This window comes from Lagopus leucura, unplaced genomic scaffold (assembly GCF_019238085.1).
Source record: "Lagopus leucura isolate 7727_CA_CO unplaced genomic scaffold, USGS_WTPT01 Super-Scaffold_73, whole genome shotgun sequence".
In the NCBI taxonomy this organism is placed as follows: domain Eukaryota; kingdom Metazoa; phylum Chordata; class Aves; order Galliformes; family Phasianidae; genus Lagopus; species Lagopus leucura.
Genome location: NW_024962252.1, coordinates 23,691,188 through 23,703,846, shown reverse-complemented (window position 1 = coordinate 23,703,846; position 12,659 = coordinate 23,691,188). Strand labels below are relative to the sequence as shown.

The 12,659-nt window shown below is 36.3% G+C and overlaps 1 protein-coding gene across 2 annotated transcripts in view; it reads right to left on the bottom strand.

Annotated features, from left to right (window-relative positions):
• Nucleotides 1-12,659, bottom strand: part of SENP6 (SUMO specific peptidase 6) — a 66,791-nt gene that overhangs the window by 13,359 nt on the left and 40,773 nt on the right. For both annotated transcript variants that reach the window (XM_042877665.1, XM_042877673.1), the window contains 5 exons: nt 9,069-9,456; nt 7,926-8,158; nt 5,288-5,461; nt 4,345-4,387; nt 2,914-3,093 (listed from right to left, as the gene is read on the bottom strand). In XM_042877665.1, the coding sequence (XP_042733599.1) occupies nt 2,914-3,093; nt 4,345-4,387; nt 5,288-5,461; nt 7,926-8,158; nt 9,069-9,456 (1,018 nt within the window). The remainder of the gene's footprint in view (nt 1-2,913; nt 3,094-4,344; nt 4,388-5,287; nt 5,462-7,925; nt 8,159-9,068; nt 9,457-12,659) is intronic.

The window sequence follows — 12,659 nt, the reverse complement described above, 5'->3', positions numbered from 1 at the left end:
CTTTCCACAGGAGAAGAGATCTTACCACCTAGAATCAGAAAAGCCCTGCTTTCAGGCCATGTAACATAACCAAACCCAAACTTATCCACCTCAGGTGAATATTCTGGGAACAAAATACCACCTCTCTCTCTCATGAGCTACAGTGGCTTAGCTTCAGCAGGTCAGCTTGGCCTATCCCTTTACCAGAAAGTTGGGCAATGAGATCAATTAGCCACTGCATAGAACTGCTCCCATCATCTGACAAATAAAAAGGCAGTAAGCCCCTAAAAAGAATGAATTAGGCACACAGTTACAGGAATAGTATTCAGGCTGCAAATTCCTGCCTCATGCAGTTGGCTAACTGCAGGGACCTATTTTTCTCTAACAGAGGAGTTTCAGGCACTTGCATAACCATTTCCTATTCTTAACTCAGCATGCAAACCATTGTGAAAATGTTATTCAGCAGCCTGCCTCCGAATTCATTGCATTCCGAATTTAAGTGTCTAATTGGATTTTGCTAAGTCTTATTTTGTGAACTAGGCACCTACTCGCTATTGCTTACATGGTTATAGATACAAGCTTCAAATAATTTCATCATTGAGAAAGCAAACAGCAACTGTGCTCTCACAAGGTATTCATAAGTACCAAGTACTACAAAGCCGCTGTGTGAGAAAATAGCTCAGAGCCATACTCTCAGAGGAAAAAGCCTGGGGTGGTAGAGAAAGAAAGGTTGAGACAGGGAAGATCACAGAATCACCGAAGTTGGAAAAGACCTTCAAGATCATCCAGTCCAACCATCCACCTATCACCAGCAGTTCTCACTAAACCATGTCCCTCAACACAAAATCCAAATGTTCCTTGAACACCTCCAAGGTCGGTGACTCCACCACCTCCCTGGGCAGCCTGTTCCAGTGCTCCGTCACCTCACTGTAAAGAAGTTCTTGTGCACATTTGTGCGGAACTTCCTATGCTGCAGTTTCCAGCCGTTTTCCCTTGTCCTGTCTCCACTCACCACTGAAAACAGTCTGGCCTCGCCATTCTGCCCCCCACACCTTAGATATTTATAGACCTGGATCAGGTCCCCTCTCAGTCTTCTTTTCTCAAGGCTGAACAGACCCAGTTCACTCAGCCTTTCCTCATAGGGGAGATGCTCCAGGCCCTTCACCATCTTTGTGGCCCTCCGCTGGACTCTTTCCAAGAGATCCCTGTCTTTTTTGTACTGGGGAGCCCAGAACTGGACGCAGTACTCCAGATGAGGCCTTACCAGGGCAGAGTAGAGGGGGAGGATTACCTCCCTCGACCTGCTGGCCACGCTCTTTTTAATGCATCCCAGGATGCCATTGACCTTTTTGGCCACAAGGGCACACTGCTGGCTCATGGCCAACCTGTCATCCACCAGGACACCCAGGTCTCTCTCCGCAGAGCTCCTCTCCAGCAGCTCATCCCCCAACATGTAGGGGAGGTTGGGTTAGGTTGGTCAAGCAGAACCTGCCCATCACGTGAACCCCCATCACTGCAGCCTGGATTATCAACAGAGGGTAATAACCAGAGGGGCAGATCAGACTAGTAAGTTTTCCAGAAATATCCCTGATCCGGGTCCCAGGGAGGCAGCACACCTCCCTATGGGTAGGGGCAAGCCGACATAGTGGGCCTTCAGTTCCTTTTAGAAGGGAGTCACCTATGACTGTCACCCTCCTTTCTTTACTGGAGGATGCAGTCACCAAGTGTGGAGCTGACCGCCTCTTCTTAGAAAAGCTTGGAGGCAGTACTTCCACCTCATTCTCAGTCACCTCACCCTCCAGTTTCAGGGCTTCAAATCTGTTACACAGAGGCAGCAGGGGAACTGAAGTAGGTTGGGATGGGCATTGCCAGCACTGCTGAGGTGGGACCTGCTGCCATTCCTCCTCTCTTCTCAAGTTGGCTCTCTGTTTGACTATGGCAAAGGAGAGGGTCCACTACAGTTTGGGGGTTGCAATCTCTGCGTCTTTCTTGCAGACAGTCACACCACCAGTCTATCTCCCTCTCACACTCTCCAATGGTTAAAGAAAAGATTTCTTCCCCAGCCACGTCAGGAAGTTTTGCCTTTGTTCACTTGTGGACACCTGTGTTTGCCTGGTGGTCAAATGCCTGCTACTAGGACTGTTTGTATCATTCCCTGCAGGCTTTTCAATTACTTGAGTAATTTTAACACTCCTTACAGCTTAAACTTTTTATAAGATATGGAACAGCTCATTGTAACAGTATTTTGTGTTGAAAGCACACAACTCTGACATTATTGAAGGTTTTCTTCTTCCATTTGCATTTGAATGCATCATGCTTATATAAAGCCGCATACAAGTATAGATAAGCACAAAAATTAACCTTAAGAAAAGCCTAATTGCTTGAGGAGAAAATTACGCCAATTAAAAAACAGAGTGTATACAAACACTTTAGACCCTCAAGAAGGACTACGCTGAAATTAATTTTAAGACGTGTGAAGACAACATGCTTATTTTACAAACAAGTATTTGTCTATATTTAAAAAAAAAAGACACAAAAAACCAACACCACAAATAAACCCGTACAGAAGTTTCTACTCAAATCGCGGCCTGAAAACAGAACAGAAAACAGAGGTACACATACCAAAGTCAACAAAAAGATATAAAGGCATCTAGAAAAACACTAAATAAACCAGCTTCACTTTGGTTCAGTAGAACTATTAGTGAAAAAAGTACTAAACTAAACTAGCATGTATCTGGACAATGAGAAAACTGTAATTTTGCCAAGTTGTTCTGAACTGTTCTCCCTGTTAGCTAGGGAAGGCAATACCATCAGGAAAAATCTACATCTGCCCCAGACAACGATGCCAATTTTACTTCTTAGCGCACTCAGTCATGATCCAAACATTAAAAGATAATTTGAAGTGAAACAGTGAATTAAAATTGGTTTACTTACTGTCTCCTTTACATTCGTACCAGACATTATCTTTACTCATTTTCAGCTGGTCTCTCAGGCTACTGCAGGTTGATGGTACTGTTTGTAGAAAAACTACTGGTAATTTTCTGACACTACACCATTCACATTTGGTAAGTTCTGAAGTTTTCAGGTTTATCTCTCGGACATCACTCTCTGATTCTAGAAGAAAATTATGCAACTGTATCACAATCCAGTCAAAATGCAAAGATTTCCTTGATCATTTCCCCCTTGATTTTAATAGGAGATCAAATGCGTTCATTAGCCACTAAAGAAAGTTTGAAAAAAACTGAAAGAAACACAAGTGATGTTTGTTAAAAGACCTACTTAATTCTGATGTCACCTGGCAAGTAAGAAATTTTTAAAAACTGTTTTCTTCTCACCAACTTTAACCTAGTTCTTATTTTACAGAAGAACAGAGGAAGAAAAGTGACCATCTGAATCTGCAACTGTGGATAGGACACATTTTATGATAGCTTTGTAAAACATGCTTTGTAAATTTCTCTTTGTCCAGAAAGTAAACGTATGCAGATAACAAAAATCTGACCACCTATGGAAAATAATGTCCTGCATTTAATTGACTATTAAATAGAGAGAAATGCCAGAAAAACAGTAAATTGTTAACATATGAAAAAAAGTTCATCTAAAAAAAAAAAAAAAAAAAAAAAAAGTACCTATGTACCTGATTTTAGATGCAACAAACACCTGAATGAGAAGAGTCTACACTTACTTTTGCAGGCCTTGTGAGACACAACAGTTACAAAAAGTGATGGTCACCTCACAAATAACAAAAACAAACTTCAATTTTAGGTAGGACAGCATTTTCAAACAAAGGGAAGAGGAATAATTGTTAGCTCACCTCCTTAACTACATCACCATATTTCTTTCAGTAACGTGAAACATACACGCTTGAGAAGAAGAATGTTTAAAGGAAGATATACACAGGAAAGATATTAGGCACCTATCTAGCTTTCACTTTACGTATTTGAAATACACATAACGTTTTAGAGAAGGAAGGATTTTCCTGCCTGTGGTTTTTGTTAATCATTTTAATTAAGACCTTTGCGCCAATCACCACCAGTACAACTGAAGCTCTTCAACCAAGTTGAGGGGGAAGAACTAATGACCAATTTGCACACACACCACAAGTTGCTAATTCCTATCTGTGAATTTTATTTCTGTCAGTAGGAAGAAGAGAATGTAAAATCATTCTGATTCTTCTTCATTAGGCACCTCAGACCAAATTTATACTCTTGATTCTTTTGTTCTGATGACTACCAACACCCAGCACATTTTGTTACATATACAGTAAAACCAGAATTAACGTTTCATTGTGATTCACCTGTAAATTCCTTTGATAAAGTCAATTAAAAAGTATATATTGAGTATTAACTTAATGGGAGAAGTACTCACCTTCTTGACTTTCTAAGCGTATTTTGATATAATCCAGACAAAACTGCGGAAGATAACACAACAGTAAGATTTCATACCTTCTCCATAATAAAACTGAGTTAATGTCTTTTAACTGTTACTAGAGAGGTTTCAATAATTTTTTTCAAATGCAAATGTTAAATGAAATACAATACCAAGATAAACATTTTATCACAACTCAATGTATCAAGCATATTCTCTACAACTTGGTACTACTCCTTCAGTCATATTGTCTTAAAATTTAAGACATCTCTGAAATACTTTATTTCCAAAAGGTTCAAAGCACTGAAAAAACAAAGCACCTGAAAAAAATGCTATAAACTCTAAGGAGAAAGAAAACCCTCAAAAGACAATATCATCTATTAATATTCAAGTGAATCAAACAACAGATATTTGTAAAGAAGTGAAAAGAAGTACTGTTATCTGTTATTTGTGTAGATACTTGGGTAGGAAACACACATTTCATGTGGCCTACTATATGCCCTTGGCATTCAAAGACTCCTTGAAACCTCTCCTGAATGCAAAGTTAGCAAAATATATTTTTCTACAGAAGCAAAATAAAACACATGTAGAAAAAGACATGGTTCTTCCACCAACCTATACATTTATTTGCTTTTAATAACCATTGCCTTCTATTTTCTTAACAAATGTACCCTAATTCACACATTGCCTTCCCCCCAAATACACAAAGTAAGAGAAAAGGAAGGGATTTTGTAAACATGAGGTTTCTCTCCAATACCAGAACAAGACAGTATACATTACTACACAACGGTATCTATGTAATATGTGTGGGAACCTTAGTCTTTGAAACTAGAGACAGACTTGCTATTACACAGATAAAGGCAAAAAACAGTATGCTGTTCAAGTATGAAAATACACATGCCCAAAACCAGAAAGGAAGTTTGTAAATAACAAGTTTACTCACAATCACTGGTTCCACTACCATTCTTCGTAGGGTTCCTATTCGTATACTTCGACAGTTCAGAATGACACTTTCGCATGAATTTTGATAAGTTAGTGGTGGCACAGCCTCAGTTACAATTTCTTGAGAAATCAGTTTACGACGTTTGATTGGAGTGTTAGACACAATGTTGCCAAACTGAAAAGCAATGTTCAAGGTTTCAGAATTTTTCATTACGATTTATTGCTAAAACAAGCTGTTAAAAAGTACTGACTGATTTTTTTGGCTAGTTGTCTGCTGTCAACAAGACTGTTTACAGTAAGTCCACCAAAATTACATATAAAAGCTTGAAATCTCCTAAAAAAAATAAAACCTTTTTGCAACATTTGAAGATGTCAGTATTTTAAAACTTAAGAAAAAAAAAAAGTTTACACTTGTAGATATTTTGCTAAAATTTTGAAGTCACAAAAATTGCCAAAACTGCCAAAGAATAATTTAGGTTTACTTACATTCAAATACGGAATATCTCAGCAAAATCAGGTTATTTTAAATACATTTAAATTCATTTATACAAATACACTAATGCTGTGTAAGCACCTCAAATACTGAAGATTTTTTTCATTTTTTTATTAGCATAGACTTTTGGTGACTGAAAACATTGACTTATTACTGAAGTACAGTGCAATAAAAACACTAGCAGTAGAATTTTCAAGAAATATAAATAAACAAACACAATCAAAAAACCATAAAGGAACTCTGAAGAACCACTAATGTGTTTTTAGGACAGACTCCTGGGTTAGAAGACTAAACATTGAAACAAGGCCATGTGCAGTTTGGCTCCAGCTCAAGAAAATCTCCCGGAGCTGACTGACTACAAAAAGAGAAATCGTAAGAAAAACTAACAGGAACAAAAAAAAAAAAAAAAAAAAAAAAAGAAAAATAAGAAAGCTGTCTGAGAACCATCAGAAGAGAATATATTTATTTGTTGTATTGCTTTAATTGATACATTTTGTTAAAGAATTTTCTGCACAACAGTTTTGCTGCTTTGCTCTTAGATCTCTATCTCCTTATTTCATTAAGCTGCCTATTAATAAACATTCTTTTAGGATAAAAAATACAATTCAAATGCCATAGAAAAATATTTTAAGGGACTTAATACTCCATTAAGACTAAATCATGAGGATTACTTGAAAGCCTATAATCATTAGCCTATCTTGGTCATAATTCATAATATTCATTTGGATACTTCATTTAAATACAGGTGAGAAGACAGAGAGGAGAGGATCTACATCCCTGCAATTAAATATTTTCCGAAGACTCTTATTGAAGATAGCTGTCCATTTTTTCCACTGGACTACCAAAATATTGTAAAAGCTCAAAACTCAAAGACAAACAGTAACACAGTAAATCTTCCAATTAGCACTCCATTCAAGGACTCTCTTCAAAACAGAATGATTGCTTATAAAAATAAACCACCTTAAAGGATTTTCTTTTCTTTTCAATCACACTGGCAAGTGTTCTGGTATCAGTACTCTTATTGGTTTCCTTGAGACAAGTTTGTGATAAGTTTCACAAAAATAATGCTCTTTTCTACTATTCACTCAAGTACGCAATACATCTCTAATGTAACAAGTGGCTGTTTAAGGGTAGTGGACAGGAATATGAATATAGAAAGGAAAACGTCTGGGAGACAATCATACCTTCACAATGCAGTGCATTCACTTAATCCAGCATATAATGCCAGAGCAACAGAAATTCTGAACTATTTACTGTCCAAGCTTTAAGCCTCACCAGGCTCAGAGGCTCACAGATTTACACTGTGATTATGCACCACATCATAAATGTACATCATTTCATCAGTTAAGACACTAGACTACTGGCTTCTGAACCTCAACCTTGCTTGAAGGTTTCAACATTACTGGCATTCCAGTTCAGAAAAAAAACGTATAGATTTCAAATCTTAGTCACAATTCCAATTAGATACTCTTATTGGACTAAACTCGCAACAGTGAAACTGGACAAGAGAACCAAGAATTATTTCAATCAGCAGAATTAACTCAACAATCGTCACAAGGAATTTATTTTCCTCCTGTCTCACTATGAGGTAGGTAGTTTGTTGCTGTTGTTTTTTTAAAACATACCATGAAAGCTGTCCCCTTTGACAGCACTTAAGGAGTCTGACCATGGCACACTTTTTGTCTTTGTTTATCCAATTCCTGCAGTGGTTCTCAACCAAAAAAAAAAAAAGCCTCACCATGAAATCCTTAAAGTAAGTGCTGTTAATTGGGACAGATGTCAAAGTATTTTATTTATAAAGGGCCAATATTGTTCCAAATGTTTCCTTTCCTTTTCAAGTTTAACTTCACATGTCCCAAGTCTCACCAGGAAACAGTTTTGACACTTTTCTGCAAGCTGAGAAGGCCCTGAGTTTCAGAGATAACCTGTCCAGTCTCAGAAAGCAAGCATTCAACACAGAAGCATCCACATTAACAGCACATTTTCTTACGTTTGCAATACTGTATAAGCAGAGATATTAGTAGATGAGCTGGTGAATAAGAAAAGCAATGAAATATAGCCAACTTCCAAAAATGCAAGACAAACCTTCACACTTCTCATTTATTATTTGATTTTTGTTTTCTTCAAACAAAGCATGAAATAGTACCTGATCTTTCATTCTTGCTTTTCTTGGTAGTGTGACTGCAATTTCTGTATCTGTTGTAATACTACCTATTCTCTGTTCTATTCCACAACTGTTTTCCTTTAACGCTGCTTCCACCTTTCCTGTAGAAGGAGCTGGGGAGGAGCGGGCTGAATCTGCAGGACGAGGTGAAATGCTTTCCATTCTCCTAGTGCTGCCACTATCCTCCTCCTCATCATCATCACTAGATAAAACAACTAAACAGAAAATATTAAATTCTCAACCACTACATTTTTCTGTAACAGAAATTTCTTTACAAGCAATAGCTTAAAAAATAATTTATGTAATTGTCCTGCAGTAACAAAAAGCAGTCCACATTCACCATTATTTATAATGCTTTTACTGATAGTTTTTTGGAATCTGCTCACAGATGCTCTCTTCCTCACTTTTTATTTCCCACAGTTAGCTATACAAGAAAGATATCATCAACCCCCTTCTAGACATAGAAATGAAATCACTCATGTCATGTATCAACAAAGAACTAACAGTGAACATTAAGACCCTCTCTATGGGAAGCTTAGGTTTTAAAAGGTTATGTAAAATAGGCAATGTAAAGAAAAAAGTCATAACTCCTTTAGTCAGTTTAAGTTGCTCAAATCAGTAACATAACACGGCCTACAACACTAAACATAGAACAAGAGCCATGATTCCCAAATTCCATTTCCCATCTGCTTATTATTCTGAGTCACACAGTGAAAACAACAAAAAATAAGATTTTAGAGAGCATGAAACTTAAATAAATGAGAAAACCTAGGTAGCATTCAGATGTGTAGCTCAGAACAAAATATGGGGGAAAAAAAATATCAGAAGTATTTCCTTTGTGAGAACAGATGACAGTTCTGCTAAGAATACATTTTAAAAAAATGTAAAATTTACATCTTTAAAAAAACCCCATATATATATATACACTTTTTTTTTTTTCCCCGTGTTCACCTTTCACAGAGTACCTCAGTGTATGAAAAGGACATAAAAAAGTATGTTACGCCCCTCTTTCTTCAAGAACAATCCCACAAAAAGAACTCCATACAAAGTCAGCAAGTAAGCTTGCGTGGAACGTTTCTTCATTATACAGTATATAATACCCTGTATTCATGAAGTGGTACTTACTTGGATCATTTAGTTCTGATGGTCTTGTATTTCTCTGTCTTAAGTTTCCAGTAATTTTAGCATTTTTTGTCCCAGCTAGAAGACCAACTTTTCCATTCTGTCGCAACAGAGAATGTCCTACAACTTCATTACTCAGTAGAATATCTGCTGGACCTTTCCCAACAGCAGAACTATAAAACTTCTTTGTGTTGAACCCTGTACCTGAAGATTTTTGCCCTGCTGAGTTCTGATGTATTGAAGAACGTGATAAAGGTCCCACAGATTCACTTAATGTTCCAGCTTGTCTGGAGACTCTTTGCAAATTTTCACAATGTCGACATTTGGTCTGGTTTTCATTTGCCCGCCCACAATTTGGGCAATCAGTAGAGTACTCAATTGGTTCCAAAAGCTAGAGGAGAAAAGAAAAAACAAACCCCAACCGGTAACTGAACGATCTGAAAAAAACAAAGATACTACTTGCAAATTTTGCACTTAATTCTTGTTCAAAATGAAAACTGCCCACAATCCGTTAGCAATTACAGTAAGCACAAAGCAAGTACTAAAATTCTGTTACATGTTATCATTTAGGATGATTTCTAGTATGAAAAAATGTTTTTAACCATTTTCTGCAGTTTAGCAAAGCTACACATATCTGAGCAAAAAATAACAGAAAAAAATACAAAATTCACAGCAGACATATTGTTTGAGTGATGGGACAACATGTCAAGTCATGGGAAAAACAGTGTTGTGCCACAGTGCTGAGCTACAGAATCTACTTTTTACAATAATATTGCTAATCACATCGAAGTATTTCGATCAGACATGAAAACATTCAACAGAAGCTATCAATTATATGTGAAAGATCTTAAAATACAGAATAAATACAGACCTCCACCTCAATCACAAAACAGAAGTTTAGATCCAATTCTCTTCTATGGCTTGAGAGCCTACATTGTGATAGTAGGGGCACCCATGGCTGATTAAAAAGGGCAAACTCCTTTTTTTTTTTTTTTTTTAGTTGGACTCTATTTCAAGATTAATAACTACTTAAGTAGATGTTTTCTACATGTATGTATGTGTTGTAACTTGAATATTAAAGCATCCATAAAACAAATATTATAAACTTTTGAGCTAGATCTGTAACATATAAAATTTTTGCAAAATTTCAGCTTTTTTTTTTCAGTAAGGACATACGAAACAAAATCCTCCATCTCATAAAACTTCTGTAAATTTTTAATAACTACAAAGTGCAACCTGTTACGCTGTAAGAAGATGAAAACCATTTGTATTTTGCCTGAAAAGTAGTTGGTTGTTTACAATTCCTTGTCATGAAACCACAATTAACACTCCTTAATTTTTCAAAGGTTCCATTCATTTAGATACTCTGGCAATGAATGGTTCATGAAAAAGCACACTGTCACGAAGAAGTTCATGACAGATGCATAAAACATGTCTTAAAAGCCTACAAAACCTTTAAAAAAGCATTGTTTGTCATAAAAAATAATAGAGTTCTGCTAATAATATCAGTTGCAGTGAGATTTTTTTCTGACTTCCATATTCATCCACAAACTTGTAATTCACAGCAACAGAATTCTCTCCTTAACACGTCTATTATAATACCTCCTCCTCTGTATCTGTTAAATTGCCGAAAAGGAATGTTCCTACTCAAAACACAAGGCTCAAGTTAACACAATAGGCCCTACATGCAGAAAAGCGTATCCACAAACAGCAATCATAGGGGATCCTCTAGGATCCTCTAATCAACCCTAAGGTATTGGAGTAAAGGTTAACCTGGCTTTGTGCCACACTTCTTGCACTTGCTGGCATTGGGCAGCACAAGAAACAAAGTTGAGGACATATCTTGCGAGCTTCACGTAAAATGAAATTTAGGCACCTGCTGAATTACAGGTTTAACTTAAATCAACCTGTTTGATACAATTTGTGAGGCCACATCATTATTAATCTCTCCTAACGCATTGTGGAAAAAAAAGATAGGTTCTATTCCCTTTCAAGGATTACGGTTTGACAATTTTACTACAAGCACAGAGCTCTTGTGTCTGAGAAGGAGTAACTTTCCATTTATGAACTCAGCGTTCTCAACTCTACACACTTCCAAGACATAAACAGCAAAAAGCAAACAATATAATTATTAAATTCTTTTTACAAGCACAATCTGTCTGGTGGTTTTAGAAATGAAATCAAGACCCTGAAACAATGTAATCAAGTCCACCACTTTTTCCATCAGAGGCACAGAAGACCAGCTCACTATAGCTATGTGGTTAGCTACACATGGCCTGGCCCAAAGATTCTAATCTAGAACTTTTCTAGTGTGCTCTTCCCATGTGTGGCAAGTGGTTCTAGAGCTCACTACCATGGCTTTGTAACAGGAATAGTATGAAAGCAAACTTCACTTCTACATGCATATGGCCCTCCAGCTAGACCAGAATTTGCTGCAAGACAGCCTACAAAGATCAAAGTCCATCCACAAACAATGAGGCTGCTCTCCCTTCTCCTGAGCTGATTCACATAACTTGAAAAAAAAAAAAAAAAAACAAACCAAAAAAAAAAACCCAAAACCCTGTACACATTAAAAGATGACGTTTTTTAGATCCTCTGAATGAAACTTCACTACACTGCTTTATCAAGGTCATGACAAGATTTCATTTTATTTTATTTTTTTAACATTTTCAACCTACAAGATTTTCCTGCTTTTGTCCCTTACCTGACAAGACACAACATGTAACAACTGTTTCACTTCTTTAAAGGAACATAAACTAAGCATCAATGTCTTTTAAGGTTTGTGTTGTTGTTTTTTTTCAAATTATTTTGTTATATTGATTTTATAGAGTGTTTATTTAAATATTGTGAAGTTCAATGCATCTGTAGTTGAAAAGCTCACCAATCAAAACATCCAGTAACACTATATATTTAGTTAATAAAGCAGTAATATAATTGAAATATCTAATAGTAATGTCAAGTGTTTCATTCCAATGAAGAAATACAGGTTGACTGAGTGACCAAAACACAGGAGAAAACAAAGCTGATTATATATAGTAATCATAGATCTGTTTAATTTTTACCATGATCCCCTTCCAAGTTATTCCACTTTGATAGGCAGCAAGATCTGAACACGTGCATTACAAATCTTGTATAGTAATCTAATAAGAAACATGGAAAGAAGAATTTCCAATACAACTTGCATCTGACATTCAGAAAAAATTCTGGCTGCCTGCATTTAGGCAAGAAAATGCCATTTGCATGTCTGCTGGTTTCAGTGAGAAAGAAACCATCTTAACTTCTTGAAACTTTGTAATACTGCTGTACTTACTGAGTACCGAATTATTATTTTTTTCTTTTTTTAATGAATTCTGCCAAATAACAAAACATTAATCCTCTACTTCACAGACAGCAAACCAAAGTTATCCGTTCCTGGCTTATAAAAATAAACAAGAATCAATTTAAACACAGGTTCTTCTGATTTCCAGTATAGTACTTGTCTAACTCAGAAAACATGTATTTCATAATAAGCATCAACAGTTGAATATCTTTATCACCATATATATATATATATATATTTTATATGTATGTATTTTTTAGAATGTTTAAATCTTT